Below are 17,035 nucleotides of genomic sequence, written 5' to 3'. Positions count from 1 at the left end.
GGTCAAAAAGATTGTTTGATGGAATGTTTCACATAACAAGGTGCTCTATATTTTTGAGCCTGAAAAGGGCCCTCCCTCCCTCCAGAGGACAGCAGGGCCATGGCTTCAGCATCACTATGGCTTCCTTTTAATGGATTTTTTCACATTTAAGCATATCCATTAAAGGGGGCAGTCTATGTGGCTGGGGGGGGGGGAAGTAAAGAACGCAGAAATATAATGGGGTTCCGCACATTTCCCTTACCCTTAAAATAAGAGAGGTGTCCTGTGGGAATACATTGATATGTCCAGAAGTTATTCTCTACTGGGCCCTGCATCATTTTCATCCTGTCCGATACTTATTGTGTTACAGTTGTTCCTGTTTGGCTAAAGATGGAATTGTCGTTCTTTTACAGACACAGAACAATGCAAAAAAATGGGGCACATTTTACGTGGTGATTTTAAGAGCAATGGAAAGCATTTGCCCAACATGGAAATATTACAACAAAAAACTTTAAGATACTTCTACTAATACTTGCGTTATAATATTCAGTACTTTGTATCTATCTATATATTTTTCAAACCGTGTATGTATATCTCCCTGTCTGTCTGTTCTGTCCCTAGGGGCAATCACATTCGACCTTTGGCCCGCCCGTCACTCTGCCTCAGGCCAATGAGATGGCTCCCTTGGCCTGCCCGCCCCCGCACACCTCTCATTGGCCTGAGGCAGAGTGACGACACACACACACACACACACTCTGTCCCCCCGTCCCGTCCCCCATCACGTGCGCCGCCCTGCACCGTCTCCCGGACGGAGGGGAAGCGCGGCCCTCCTGCCCCTGCCACCAACTTCAGGCTCCTCCCCCCTCGTTCTCAACCGGCTCCCGGAAAGACGGAGGGGAAGCGCGGCACGGCCCTCCTACCCTAGCCGCCAACGCTCACTTACCTCCCCGGCGCTCCCTTACCTCCCCGGCGCTCCCTTACCTCCCCGCCGCTCCCTTAACTCCCCGGCGCTCCCTTAACTCCCCGGCGCTCCCTTACATCACCAGCGCTCCCTTACATCACCAGCGCTCCCTTAACTCCCCGGCGCTCCCTTAACTCACCGGCGCTCCCTTACCTCCCCGGCGCTCCCTTAATTCCCCGGTGCTCCCTTACCTCCCCAGCGCTCCCTTACATCACCGGCGCTCCCTTACCTCCCCGGCGCTCCCTTACATCACCGGCGCTCCCTTAACTCCCCGGCGCTCCCTTACATCACCGGCGCTCCCTTAACTCCCCGGCGCTCCCTTACATCACCGGCGCTCCCTTACATCACCGGCGCTCCCTTAACTCCCTGGCGCTCCCTTACATCACCGGCGCTCCCTTACATCACCATCGCTCCCTTAACTCCCCGGCGCTCCCTTACATCACCTTTACTCCCCTACCCCTGCCCTTCACTACCCTTCACCCCCCTACCCCTGCCCTTCACCCCCCCCTCCCCTGCCCTTCACCCCCCTACCCCTGCCCTTCACCCCCCTACCCTTGCCCTTCACCCCCACCCTTGCCCTTCACCCCCCCTACCCTTGCCCTTCACCCCCCCTACTACCCTTGCCCTTCACCCCCCCTACCCTTGCCCTTCACCCCCCCTACCCTTGCCCTTCACCCCCCTAACCCTGCCCTTTAACCCCCCTGCCCTTCACCCCCCCTACCCTTCACCCCCCCTACCCCTGCCCTTCACCCCCCCTACCCCTGCCCTTCACTCCCCCGCCCCTGCCCTTCACCCCCCCTGCCCTTCACCCCCCCTGCCCTTCACCCGCCCTGCCCCTGCCCTTCACCCCCCGCCCCTGCCCTTCACCCCCCCCCCGCCCCTGCCCTTCACCCCCCCCTGCCCCTGCCCTTCACCCCCCCCCGCCCTTCACCCCCCCTGCCCCTGCCCTTCACCCCCCACCCCCCTACCCTTGCCCTTCACCCCCCCTACTATCCTTGCCCTTCACCCCCCCTACCTTTGCCCTTCACCCCCCTACCCTTCACCCCCCCTGCCCTTCACCCCCCCCCCCGCCCTTCACCCCCCCTGCCCTTCACCCCCCCTGCCCCTGCCCTTCACCCCCCCTACCCTTCACCCCCCCTACCATTCACCCCCCCTACCCCTGCCCTTCACCCCCCCCGCCCTTCACCCCCCCTGCCCTTCACCCCCCCTGCCCTTCACCCCCCTGCCCCTGCCCTTCATCCCCCCTGCCCTTCACCCCCCCTGCCCCTGCCCTTCACCCCCCCCTGCCCCTGCCCTTCACCCCCCCCTGCCCCTGCCCTTCACCCCCCCGCCCCTGCCCTTCACCCCCCCGCCCCTGCCCTTCACCCCCCCGCCCCTGCCCTTCACCCCTCCCCTGCCCTACACCCCTGCCCCTGCCCTTCACCCCGCCCTGCCCCTGCCCTTCACCCCCCCTGCCCTTCACCACCCACAGCCCCTGCCCTTCACCTGCCCATCACCTGCCCCTGCCCATCACCCCCCCTGCCCTTCACACACCCCCCCGCCCTTCACACCCGCCCCTGCCCTTCACCCCCCCCCGCCCCTGCCCTTCACCCCCCCGCCCCTGCCCTTTCCCCCCCCCCGCCCTGCCCTTCACCCCCCCGCCCTGCCCTTCACCCCTCCTGCCCTTCACCTGCCCCTGCCCTTCACCACCCCTGCCCTTCACCCCCCCCCGCCCTGCCCTTCACCCCCCCTGCCCTTCACCTGCCCCTGCCCTTCACCCCCCCTGCCCCTGCCCTTCACACCCCCCCGCCCTTCACACACACCACCCCCGCCCTTCACCCCCCCCCCCGCCCTTCACCCCCCCCGCCCCTGCCCTTCACACCCCCCCGCCCTTCACACACACCACCCCCGCCCTTCACCCCCTCCCCGCCCTTCACCCCCCACCCCCTCCCCGCCCTTCGCCCCCACCCCCTCCCCGCCCTTCGCCCCCCCACCCCCTCCCCGCCCTTCACCCCCCCACCCCCTCCCCGCCCTTCACCCCCCCGCCCTTCGCCCCCCCGCCCTTCGCCCCCCCTCCCCGCCCTTCGTCCCCCGCCCTTCGACCCCTCCCCGCCCTTCGCCCCCCACCCCCTCCCCGCCCTTCGCCCCCCTCCCCGCCCTTCACCCCCCACCCCCTCCCCGCCCTTCAACCCCCCTTCCCACCACGCCCTTCACGCACCCCGCCCCTGCAATCCCGGGCAACGCCGGGGATATCAGCTAGTCTTCTATATTACACTGCCATTAGTAGTACCGTAGTACAGTACCGACAATTTTTTACCATTATGTCCTACAGTGCCGTTGAAAGGTGACCCCCAAAAAAAAGCTACGAGCAAAAAAAAAAAAATCATGATCAACACACATCTAAAAATAAACTAAAACCCCCAAAAAGTTATGATTCTTAACCTTTCCTTATACCTTAGATCCGTGGGGCTAAACTCCAGTCCTCAATCCCCCCCAACAGGTCAGGTTATCAGAATATCCCTGCTTCAGCACAGGTGGCTCAATCGGAGGCTTAGTCTTGGACTGAGCCTCGGAGCCACCTGTGCTGAAGCAGGGACTGATTGAGCAACCTGTGCTGAAGCAGGGACTGATTGAGCAACCTGTGCTGAAGCAGGCATATCCTGAAAACCTGACCTGTTAAGGGGGCTTGAGGACTGGAGATGAGCCCCCCTGACTTAACATCATACTGCATCCAAGTCTGCACATCTTCAACGCTTTGTAATAGTTTATTTAAATTGGGGTTTGCGTTCCACATTTTGCCCAATGTTTGGGTTTGTCCACCGGGCCAAGGTAACCCCAGATCACGTTCCCACGTCTAACGTCCTTCATTATTTATCCCCGTGTCGCCGTAGCTATCTGCCCCTTTCTGCGTGCAGTGAAAGTGACCGTCCTGTTGTAATGTCCTTTCAATATACCTGAGAGATGATCATTGCGCTCGCAGTTGCAGTATAACGAATCGATTGCAAAAAGTTCTTGAAAATTAATTGCTGCTCTTCTGTGGGTTTGATGAACGTTGTATCAAACTGCTGATAAGACTCTTAAAAGGTGCAGTCCCCCATATAGTCGTCCAGTTCAATTTCTTAGGGGGCCTCTGAACATGGAAGTATTTGTCAATCAATTGTTTTCTGTACCATTATTCCCCCCATCAGAGAGCCGAGAGGGGGGGGGGGGGGCTCTGGCTGTACAAATGCTCGCTGATCACACAAGGGAGCCGCCAGAGGAAATCACACCCCTTCCAAGTCTCACTTTACAAAATAATTGAAAAATACTTGTACAGTAAGTGTCACTTTGGGGTTAAAAAAAAAGTATCACTTACCCAGACATGGCCCCTTAAACATGTCACGGGAATGAGTTCACTTTGATACTAGTTGGGATTGCCCGTTTAAGTTATATGTACTGAATACTGTGTGACTTTTACCCCGCCAGGTAACACAACAGATACCCCTACAATGCAACAGAGGGGACAATGATTCTGGTTACCTCTACAGAGGCAAATGTTATACCCCCCCCCCCAACTTTACGCCATGTATTCCATTGCTATTCTTCATCTAATCGTATTATTTCTGTTTTTAATTTTCAGTCCCGCAGCTTTCTGTCGGAATTTATTAACTTCGTCAAGGTAAGAAGCAGGTCTCCTCTTTTCCTCGTATGTGCTGATCCCCCCTATACAAGACTGTTACCGTGTCCTCTGCCAGCAGCAGGGCTAATGAAGAATGCTCAGGTCCTATGTATAAAGTCACTGGCACGGGTCTCCCTTTACCTGCCGCCCCTTCGTCTCCCCTGTGTGCAGAGCGTCCTACTAGCCGTGCAGACCCTGGGCAGGTGTAGGTGTGTCTGACTTTTTGATGCCCCGGCATATTTCCTGCATATGTGCTTCTCTCTCTGTGCGGCTGAGGTGTGCATGGAGAGGTGTGTGGGGATCAGGCTCTGTACCGTATCGTGTTATCTGTAAAGATGTTGTCCATTACAAGCCATCCCAGTCTGCGTGTCCCTCTGACCTCCAAACCCATCTAAGAACTTGCGTGTTCCACAAAGCGCTTTAATAGTCCTGGGTGACCGCTACACATTCTACTACAGCAGAGGGCGTGCTCAAATCCAGTCCTCACGCCTGAACTCCCCCCAACCCCCACCAAGCGGGCAGGTTTTCAGGATATCCCAGCTTCAGCACAGGTGGCTCAGATTGAGCTGTGCTGAATCAGAGACTGATTGAGCCATCTGTGCTGAAGCAGGGATATCATGAAAACCTGGCTTGTTTTGGGGGGGGGGGGCTTGAGGACTGGAGTTGAGCACCCCCTGCTCTACAGTATGGGGACTGACGTATGTGGTGTCTACATGGTTAACATTTAGAAGCGCTATATGGGAGCTACACACTATGTGTGTTATATGGGAGCTACACACTATATGTGCTATATGAGAGCTACACACTATATGTGCTATATGAGAGCTACAGGGCAGTTAAAACTGTTTTTAAAAAAAAAATGAAAAATAATAATAATAATAAAAAAATGTTAAACCGAAGTGCCCTACGAAATGGTGAGGAAACACAGAGAGAAAAGTGCAAAAAAAAGCTATAAACACATCCCAACACATTGCTGCTTCTCCACCTTTCTCCTGGGCGAGAAATCTCTCCGTGACTACTGCAGTGACGTGTGTACTTGGGTCGGCTGATTAAGGGGGTGGGAGGTCTGCATTTTAACAACCCGGCTCCTTAATATTGGTGTCGGTAAGTTGGAGATGTGGTGTACGACCGGTTGCTGTTATGGGTTAGAGCTGTACGGGTCCCAGAAAGTGTAAGATACTTGGCACCTTTTTTAATGGAACAACATATCGATGGTACAAGGGGGATGTACGACCAGATCATAACTGAGCAAGACACACAAGGCAACCGTGTGCGATTTGTATGCGGGTCTGTCCGCTTCCTAGGCTGGGAAACCTTTTTATGTTCCGGTTATGGGTGAAACGCTCCTCTCCCATAAAGGCGCCTGTTGTGTGCGGTTAAGACAGGACGCACTTCATACGCAACATAAAAGGATTTCTGCTTGTTCACATTCACCGGAACATTTCCTTTTGATATATTTCTCTATGGTTTAACCACACATGTAAGAGCTACGTATACGCGCCGGTTATTCTAGTCACTAGATTGGTGAAGGCGGCTGTTCTGCGCTGGGTTAGTGAGGCTCATGTCACCGTTGCGTGCTGGATTTGTTGCAGGCTGTGCTAGTTTTGTGCAAAGCTTTCTTTCTGAAAACTCTGTACACACCATTACATATATGATGTTCGCACCATTACATATATGATGTACGCACCATTACATATATGATGTACGCACCATTACATATATGATGTACGCACCATTACATATATGATGTATGCACCATTACATATATGATGTACGCACCATTACATATATGATGTTCGCACCATTACATATATGATGTTCGCACCATTACATATATGATGTACGCACCATTACATATATGATGTACGCACCATTACATGTATGATGTACGCACCATTACATGTATGATGTACGCACCATTACATATATGATGTACGCACCATTACATATATGATGTACGCACCATTACATATATGATGTTCGCACCATTACATATATGATGTTCGCACCATTACATATATGATGTACGCACCATTACATATATGATGTACGCACCATTACATATATGATGTACGCACCATTACATATATGATGTTCGCACCATTACATATATGATGTTCGCACCATTACATATATGATGTACGCACCATTACATATATGATGTACGCACCATTACATTTAGCCATTTACTGTATGATGTACTGTACACACCATTACATATATGATGTACGCACCATTACATATATGTCGGACTCTTCTGTTGGTCCATTAAAAGGGATCCCACCCTACGATTAATCTGCACATGGGGTAGTCAAGTCCAGTTCTCAAGAGCTACGAACAGGTCTGGTTTGCAGGATATCCCTGATTCAGCATACGGGGCTCAGTCAAAGGCTGCACTACCTGATATCCTGAAAACCTGACCTGTTGGGGGCCCTTGAGTACTGGAGTCGACTACCCCATAATCTGCACTTATCCAGAACCAATGCAGCAACTAAAACTGCTATATGGACCTCCTTCTTCTTTATAGTCCGAGGTCCGATCTGTTTTAGAATAGAAGTGAGATGAAAGTGTTTTTTAACATTTGACGACAACTACACATTGTAACTTTCTCTTTCATTTAATGACCCATTATCTGTAGCCAAGAGCAAAGTTAACAAATGCACATCATGATTGCAATGTTTGTTGGGTCGGATCGATACCGACCTTACAAAGTCAGACGTATCTAGGTATGTCAGTTTATTTCTAGAAGTTATTTAAATGTCTCGTTGTAACATTATGACAGGGGCAGCAGAGTGTCATCTTTTCTCCCTGTCCCAGTGATAACACAATCACAGTTGTGCACCTCCTCTGTTAGAGAAGCAGGTGGCAATATATTTAAAGTCTGTGCGGCTTGTTCCTGGGGTATTAAAGATGCCGTTCCATGTAGGACCAAATTGAAGTACAGTAGTTGAAAAAATTAGAAAGACGTCAATATTTGGAAATGGAAATAATTGTATGCTCTTTAAGCAGCTGTTGGAGTTGGGTTGTGACGACCCCTATCTCTGACTCATCTTCCTTCTTTACGAGTTGGCCATATGCTAAGGGACCTGCGTTATATGTCATTGGTGTAGAGAAAACAAGATTGCCAATCGCACCCATCAGACCACTTTCAGTGTCCAGGAGCACGTGGCACTTTCACACCATAGTATTTCAGGCTTAGACCACAAAAAGTACATCATGAATCTGGATTATAAAATAATAAGGAACATGCCATGGATACTGCTTTTGGCTTGAGATGAAGGGAGTTCTTACAATGCAACCCTAAGTTCTATTACACCTGATTTTTCTTTGTATATTTGAATAAGAAAACCCCATTGGAAGTGAGTATGTGATGAGGGCTTTTTATTATGTGGAGTATTTTGTTTTCACAGTTTTGGAGTTAAAACAGCAATCCCACCTGAACCCCCCCCCCCCCCTGTTTTATTTGATTGACATAGTGCCCACCAGAGAGTGCCCAGGAGCTACGCCGTGCTATATTCCGTTCCCGGGGTAACGTCTGGTGTATGTGCCGGTTCTTCCCTCTGGGGAACAATGTAGCCACCAAATCATGTCAATCCGAGGGCCAATAGGAAGCTGCACCTGATGACGTTGCAGCTTTCTATTGGCCCAATAGTGGCAGCCATGTTGAAATGTCCATGGAAAACACTGGCACCGAAAAACGCTCATTATTTTGTGTGCGGAGGTATCCCCGGAGCTGAATGTAAAGCAGTGTAGGTCCAGAGGACCTCCCAGTTACAATTGTGTAAAAATAAAACAATTGCCTTTTTTTGTGTGATTGCTGCTGTAAACATTTGGTTTAATCTATGCCAGGAGTGGCCAACTCCAGTGCTTAAGGACCACCAACAGGTCAGATTTTAAGGTTATCCCCACTTCAGCACAGGTGGCTCAATCAGAGGCTCAGTCGGAGATTCGAAAATGAGGTGTTCCCCCGAACCTGAACTGCTACACCCTAAGCTGCGGCGAGAGTGTCCTGAGATGTTTCACGTTGAAATTCCCTTCCATGTAAATCTTTTCCAGTAGAAACAATGTGACCGCAGGAAGCAGCCTCACTCTGGCAGCCAATAAGAAGCTGACATTGAAGCTTCCGATTGGGTGACCCCGCAGCCGTTAACATGGTATATCTCGGATGTCGGGGCATCTGATGCTTTTGAGTTCCACAGCTTCAAGTCCGGCGGTCCCCTCAGTTCTTACACAGATTTATACATGTACAAAGATATATACACACACACACAGAGCCACACAAGCTGATATACTCTTGTGTACTGTTAACATTGCAAGCCTGTGCTTTTTTGCTTATTGGTCAGGAAACGCTGCCGTCTTGTTTCACTGTAAACCTCTCCTGTGAGAATTCCCCCGTTTTTCCCCACCTACTGTAAGAAGATGGAGATTATTAATGGCAGGTCCCAGCTGTGAGAACTGAATTCCATGGACTGGTTACAGTACAACATTCTCCGTCCATAGTGGTCAGTTCTCCAGCTTGGCTGTTGCTGACTTCACCGCTAATACATTGGGCAGTGCTGCTTCTGCCTGGTCCTCCTTCACAACCAATGTCACATGCCTTTGCTATTATAAGTGCCGGCCTCCGGTAGCCGATTTCATCCCAGGAGCAAAGTTACAGTAGATCCATTGTAGATTGACAGACATTTTTATTGGGGCCATGCTGTAAATAACACACCCATACCAACTGTACATAGAGGCCAACGTGTAAACACGCTCCCTCTTAGTCGCGATTTGGGATGACAATGCAGGAGATTCTCTAAAACTTTCATTGACCTGTATTGGCATACGGGGAATATTATCAGGGAGGTGGTAGAAATATTTTCTGCTTAAAAATAAGGTAAACTCCTTAAAAAAAAAATGTGAGCCCGTTGCCCAGTATGGTATTGTAATGCTGGGGCGTTGTATATTTACTTTTCATTAATAAACATGCTGGACATCATTTTCATAACGAACCATTTTAACAGAAATCAGTCCAAATGTGTTTTACTGCGTTTCTCCATTTTGGTATCTTCCTTCTCGTACTGATTCCCCCGTCACTGCTGGAACAAGTTACCCGAATCCCTCACACCCCCCTCCCGTCTAAGTTCCTTCAAGACCTGGGCTGTTTCCTACTTTAATGAACATGTTTGTAGCTGTAACTTGCAATGTTGTCAACGTTACTCTGTGCCCAGGACATACCTGAAGACGAGAGGTAACTCCAATGTATTTTTCTTGGTAAAATATCTTAGAAAGTAATTAACACATGCAAGAACCCTGATGTATAAAGATGAGACACATTGAGGCAAAATTGGGCATTTTCATCTTTGTGTGCCAGTTTTGTATTTGGGGAGTATCAGTAGGAGGAGTTACCCAGCACACAATCGAGTGGCATTATTATTAGTTCTGCACCAATATTTTAGTTTTTCTTGAGTAAATCCCTGCCAGATGTAAGAAAAAAGAAAAAAAAATTGACTGGTGAGCTTCTTACATTACACGGAGCCAAAGAGGGAAAAATGTAGCATTGCACCAAAACGCGTTGTCCCAGGTTTCTGTATAACTCCTGTAGACTCATTGAGCAGCTCTCTGATTTCCTCCTTTTGGTCCTTCTCTCGCTGCTGTTTTGTGTAACAGCGCCACCTGCTGCCAGCACTGGTAGAGCAGTCACAGCAGCTGATAGGAGCCCACTCTATCTGGTCAGCTGTTTCCGTGAGTGTTTTGGGGAATAGATCTTTTATGGTCTGGAACGCTCGTGCTTTAGAACAGGCAGTGGTAGATTTCAAATGTTGCCACCCGTAGGCACTTAACTTTTTTGCCTCCTCCTGCAGCGTCGCCCACCTCCTTCTGCGGCGCCAAATGACACAGTGACAACACGTTTCTATGACAACGCGACACAACGTCTTTTGACGCCACGATGCCATAGGAGAAGGAGGGCAGCACAAAGGAGAAAGAAAGAGTCCTTTCCAGAGGCCCCACGCTCTCCCCCAGAAATCAGTGGGGAAGAGAGCGGGGTGAAAGTGTATGTGGTGCTCAGTAATCAGACACGGTTCCGTTTGCACAATATATGCAGCATAATTTCCAGATAAGAATGGAGTGTCCACAAAGTAATGCGTCAATGAAACCGGGATGGATATGTGTCTAGTGGTGTCCACGTGACAATCACACCAAATGACACATTAATAAACGCCCAACCAGTATGAATACATGTAATAATGTCCAGTGTATACAGGAAATATAATAAGGCACAGCGGCCCTTTACCTGTATACTCCCAGGGACACTCCAGATATCTGCGGCGAGCAGTCCATCCAGGTGAGTAATCCAGAGAGCAGCAGGTGTCGATAGAGCACAGCCAAGGGAAACCAACCTCTAATTTCAGAAGGAAAAAGTAGCCAGGCAATCTCCAAAAGTAGATTAATTGATCAGATTTATTGCAGGCTAATAGACGATACAAATGGACAAGATGAACGCACCCACAGTACGCGTTTCATGCAACAGCACTTTGTCAAGGAAGAGAGCGGGGCCTTTGTATATGGGGGGAAAAAATGAACATTTGCTGCCGCTGAGGACAGGGGCGGCCAACTTCAGTCCTTAAGGGCCACCAACTGATCAGGTTTTAAGGCTATCCCTGCCTCAGCACAGGTGGCTCAGTCATTCTGAAGCAGGGATATCCCGAATACGTGGCCAGTTGGTGGCCCTTGTGGACTGGTATTGGCCACCCCTGCTGTAGAACATGTATGTTTTGGTCCCGCCCCCCCCCCCCCCCCCCCCCAAATGGTTTGAGCGCGACTTCCTTATAAGTCCTCCCCCGACACGGCACCGTTGGAATCTCTGCAGCATTCTAACATGATATTACACTTTATTGCACATTCAATCGAAGGAGTGAGGCTCTGTTTGTAATAGTGCGAGTGTCTGTTCCACTTAGATTGTAAGCTCTTTGGAGTAGGGACTCCTATCCCCCAGTGTGCGATATAAATGAAAATGATACAACAGAGAGTTCTTCAAAAAGAAGTCCTCTGCTCCCAACCCAGGTCATAGTACAATGCGAGCAACGGACAAGTGGAGGCGCTCTGTGCTATTAATGCAAAAACAAATTGCTGTGTATTTAATCTAAAGTCAGGTATTTTATTTATTTATTTTTCAATAAAGTGAAGTTGAAAAGTACATACCTGCCTTATAAATCGGACCCGCCCACTTTGCGAGCCAATCCGCTGTCTGAAGTATGAGGTAGGAGGGTAAAACGGAGGAAGCTCCGCCTTGGGAGCCCGAGGCAGCCATGTTGCTTGTGGCAGGAAGTTCAAACCGAGATAGATAGTGTGTGTGTGTGTGTGTGTGTGTGTGTGTGTGTGTGTGTGTGTGTGTGTGTGTGTGTGTGTGTGTGTGTGTGTGTGTGTGTGTGTGTGTGTGTGTGTACTTTTTCTTCCCTGCTACTAATGAAATTAGGGGGTCCCTTTATATTCAGGGTTGCTTTATAATCTGGCACATACAGTATTTTATGCAATAATACCACTGTGTGCCTGCGTTTTTCCTCTGCTTTGCTAATACAGAGTTCTTACGTGAAAAGCTTTTTTTATTGACACATGCACGTTTGTTTTTACTGTATAGACATCTAAAGTGGTTATCTTGGAAGACCTGGGTGCCAATTTTGGCCTGCGAGCTCAGGTAAGAATTAAAACCTACAAATGCATCTACACTATCCAGACTGGTACGTTAGTCGCACTTGAATACCTGCTGGTATTGCAGGCGCTGGCTTTATCGGTCTACCGAGACGCCGCTGGCAAGAAAGGGGGGAACCTGTATATACTGGTAGCCACTTATTTAGAATAATACAGAGGTAATCCACTGACCCCATCTTATTGTTGGGGAGCTGGGTAAGTAAATGCCTCACTCCCAAACTGGGCTTAGCATTGAAGCCAGGCATGTGGAACACATCAGTGTGTCCTAAGGATCCCGATAATGACAATAATTCTATGCGCGGTTGAATGTTCGTAGGGGAGAAAGTGGTGTTATTTGCTTTTTCTCCTTCTACCCCAGTGTCATCCTTGTACATATGAATCTCATACCACAGTGGCATAAGAAAGAGATCATCGCAAGCAAGTGAACGGCTTACATGACCATATCTACTAAGCAGTCTGCGGTCCTCATGGGACACCTTCCAATGCTGGAATATACCATACTGCAGGTGTCTTCCAGCACCAGAAGGTGTCTCGTGGCAGAAGACTTCTCAGTAAGACCTTAGCAGTTTAGTTTTTATCATGCTGTTTTTTTCCCCTTTTCTCTAAACAGGAGGCAATCAGCAGGATACAAGACTTGCTGGCTGATGGCTCTATAACAGGTGAGCATATTCGTACTTGGATAATGCTGTGTGTAATGTGCAATTAAAAGGCACAGAGAGATGCAATGAAATGGTTGCGAAGGGAAGAATGCATCTATGAAATGAACAAACCCCTAGAGAGGACGTGCCTTCAGGAGAGCGACATCGGGAGTGGGAGTTGTCTGGATCAGACATACGGCTCATGTCAGTAGAACACGATTTTCCCCCCTTTCTCTGCAGAACACAACGTTTCCCACGTACTGTAGCATCTGATACCGATGTAGTAAAGCCCTTCCCAGTATATATTGAGGGCTGTTGTATCCGATCACTCCTTGTGGCCTTGGGAATGTCACTGTATAGAGATATGGGAGATATGGATGTAGACCACCTAGTCTGCCCACTTTCCCAACCTGCTGTGACGCCTTTGACCTGATGTCATCCTTATTTTGCTAGCTGTATTTTAGCCAGCATGGATTTGCAAACTTCTGCCTTTGACTCGGCTGTGATCACTACGGTTCGATATATAACGATATGAGCCTGTGCCCGGCCAATGCTGCATTTTGTCATACTCTTGTTATTCCGCTGGGGTTTTTATGGTATAAAATATGCCGGAACCCAAATCCAAGAACAATTCATTCATACCGTAGCTAAACTACAATAACAATGTCAGCGTTAAAGCAGCAAAATGCTATGTTTAAAAAAATAATACTTTTTAAACTAATCTGTTCTGTAGTATTCAATTATACTGTCTGCATTTTTTTTTTTTTTCACCTCCTATTACCATTTTAAATTATTCGTTTTAATGCACTGATAATCCTTTGGTTGCTACAGCAACCATTTAGAAAGACATCCACTTCCTCTTTTGAAACAGGTTCTGACAGACACCCTTTTCAGCTCTGCCCTTTTGGCAACAAAGTATCACAAACAGTTCTGTTGCTGTGTTCCAAACAGCAGTCTATCTTATTAGTTTCAAAGCTGTAACAATAATGTGTTACACTTAGTAATAAAATGTTACATACAGTATCAGCTGCAGCATTTCACAGACTGCAACACAGCATCAGCCGGCGGCCATTTAGATAGGCACACAAGCAGGATATTGGCCGATCGATTGGCATGTTAGGTAATTATTTCTCAAACCTACACACATGCTGCATATAGTAAAAAAAAAGTGAAACTGGGACTGTTGCTTGCTTATCGTAAATAAATGTGGTATAAAAGGCATTTATCTACTTCAAGATAGTATCCAGGCCCATGATTAATCATTTCATAATTACTATATGGAGTTTCTCCCTACAAAAAAAAATAATAATTGTTGGAACTCAGTTCTCGGAAGATTTCCCACGACAATAGCCATGTTTGTTGAGGTTTTTTTTGTCCTGGTTTGTAAATGTTCTGTTCCCGTTTAAAATAATACAATAAAATATAATACGCAATAAATAAAAATCAGACCGGTATAATCTCCTGTCACGAACGATCGTTCAGAAATGTGAGAAAATACAACTTTAAAAGTTTGTTGCATTTGACACAAGCAGCTGAAATCCCGGAAACATATACTCCCTTTATTTCTAGGTGTGCACCAGGAGAGGGCAACTCCAGTCCTCAAGGGCCACAAAAAAGATCAGGTTTTAAGGATATCCCTGCTTCAGCACAGGTGGCTCAATCAGTGGCTCAGTCGAATATTGAGCCACCTGTGCTGAAGCAGGGATATCCTCAAAACCTGACCTTTTGATGGCCTTTGAGTACTGGAGTTGCCCTCCTGTACACTGTACTTGGATGCAAGGAGGTCTATGACACAAGTAATGTAGCATGGTAGATTCCCAGTTTTGTACCCCAAGAGCTTCCAGTACTGGACACTGCAGGGCTCCATGAACCATTCCTGGCAAGCCTAGCGCTCCGAGGGTCCAGTTCTTCTTTACATGTGCTACAATATCCTCTGCCAGCGCGTCTGTAGCCCCCCCCCCCCCCCCCCCCCCGAGTCCTGACTGTCTGTTCTTCAGGTGTGATCGACGACCGAGGGAAGTTTATCTACATCACCCCGGAGGAGTTGGCTTCGGTCGCCCAGTTCGTCAGACAGAGGGGGCGGGTGTCCATCTCTGACCTGGCCCATGCAAGCAACTCCCTGATCAACCTCAACCCCGACACCAGCGCTGTGCCACTTGAAGTCTCGTGAAGATGCACAGTACAGGGAATAGGAGAAAGTTTGTTGAAATGAAATGCAGAGAACAGTGATGAGTGACACATATATACATATATATATACATACACACATTTTTTAAATGCAGACCCTATATTGCACATGTATAACAGCATTGCAGGTTGCATCAAACAGCCTCTTTTCCAGCCAGCAAAGAGCTTAAAGCTATCTGAGTTGAGTGTTGTGTGTCTATTGCAAACATATACATTTACTTCTTTGTACTTACCATAGGAACATATTTTGTACAAATATAAAACTTTGGAGTTTGTGCCCATTTTACATTTGTCTGGAGTCAGGTCTTAAGGATATCCCTGCTCCAGCACAGGTGGGTCAATCAGCGGCTCCGTCATTGTGACTGAGCCACCTGTGCTGGAGCAGGGATCTCCTTAAGACCTGACCTGTTGGGGTTCCCCGAGGACTGGAGTTGGGAAACACTGGGTTAGAGAATCTTTGCCAATTGGCTGCCTGCAACTCCTCCTTACACTCCCTTACCCAATGATAGAGGTTACACCTAATGCCTTGCCTCACAAACGGGGCAATGGTTAAGAAGGGTTGATGTACATCATAATACATATGGAATAGGTACGTTTAAATATGTCTATTATTGTGTACCCATCTTCCACCCAATTGTTTATGGGAAAGAACATGAATACTGTTCATGATGGTATTTTACTGTTTCTATTGCTATTTTATTAAACTTCATGTTCTCTACTCTCTTGGAGCGCATAAAAATGTTGTTTTTGTGTTTATTTTTGGTTCAATCTGCTATAAAAATGTACTTCGTTTGCTTTGAGAGTATGATCAGAACACCAAGACATGGATAACACACAATCAAGACCAAATAGGATATGTATCCAAGACTTCCTGCTGCAAATCTGGGGGGTTGGTGGGGGGGAGGCAGCTCTAGCATTTAGCAAAAGGAAAAACCTTTTGCTTCCACTAAGCTTTTTTTCCTTGATAAATACGGGCTGAGTGTTTAAATATTTTTACATGGTCTCACCGTTATATTGGGCTAAAGCCCCCTGCTACCCCCAATCCCATATCTACCTGTAATGCCAATATCTTATATACAGTATGAGATGGGCAGGCAAATTATTGGAGATAAGGAAAAAGCAGAGGTATTAAACACATTCTTTGCCTCTATTTACCAGGGAAGAATCAATTGTAATAGTAGTGCTGCAGGAGAAAGTCACAACCTCTATATTAACGGACAACTGGTTAACTGAGGAAGAAGTTCGTAGGCGGCTTGATAAAATGAAAGAAAATAAGGCACCTGGCCCCGATGGCATACTGTACATCCACGAGCTCTTCAGGAGTTAAGTTCAGTAATAGCCAAACCATCGCATTTAATATTCAAGGACTCCATTTCCACAGGCTCAGTACCACAAGACTGGCGTAAAGCAGACATGGTGCTTATATTTAAAAAGGGAGCTCGATCACAACTGGGGAATTACAGACCTGTAAGCCTGACATCAATAGCGGGGAAGTGTTAAATAATAATATTCCACTTATTATTTCTTGTTCAGAAAGATGCAATACTTCAGAAGATGGGTTTCCAGCACACAAAGTCAATGTATTCTTACAGTATTACTTACAGATGTAAATTCAATCAATGATGACAGACATGTGCTCTGCTAGTACAGCTCAACCCCGTTATAGCGCGGTCCTCGGGGGCCACCTGATCCGACCGCGCTAGAACTGGGGTCGCGCTAATTTTTAAAAAAATGGCCGCCGCGCGCCCGATCGGGAGGGACGGAGTAAGGAGGGAAGGAAGAGGTGTCCGGAAGCCCTACACGTCCCCCAGCAGCGGCCCTCCGTGTCCAGCCGCAACCTGCTCCTTACCTCCCACCACCGGCATCCATCCCCCTCCACCAGCATCCACTTCCTCCCCCCCCCCCCCCCCCGAGGCCCCCACACCTGCCGGCCCTCCGCGGCAT

General features: G+C 48.4%; 1 protein-coding gene across 1 annotated transcript in view; it reads left to right on the top strand.

Moving 5' to 3' along the window:
• Positions 1-15,809, top strand: part of DDRGK1 (DDRGK domain containing 1) — an 82,225-nt gene extending 66,416 nt beyond the window's left edge. Inside the window, exons 6-9 of the mRNA XM_075572641.1 lie at positions 4,539-4,577; positions 12,196-12,252; positions 12,877-12,925; positions 14,902-15,809. Coding sequence (XP_075428756.1) covers positions 4,539-4,577; positions 12,196-12,252; positions 12,877-12,925; positions 14,902-15,074 — 318 coding nt within the window. The 3' untranslated portion in view covers positions 15,075-15,809. The remainder of the gene's footprint in view (positions 1-4,538; positions 4,578-12,195; positions 12,253-12,876; positions 12,926-14,901) is intronic.
• Positions 15,810-17,035: the final 1,226 nt, after the last annotated feature.

Source organism: Ascaphus truei, chromosome 1 (assembly GCF_040206685.1).
Source record: "Ascaphus truei isolate aAscTru1 chromosome 1, aAscTru1.hap1, whole genome shotgun sequence".
In the NCBI taxonomy this organism is placed as follows: domain Eukaryota; kingdom Metazoa; phylum Chordata; class Amphibia; order Anura; family Ascaphidae; genus Ascaphus; species Ascaphus truei.
Note: the sequence above shows the minus strand (reverse complement) of the source record. Positions and strands in the feature narration are given on the sequence as shown.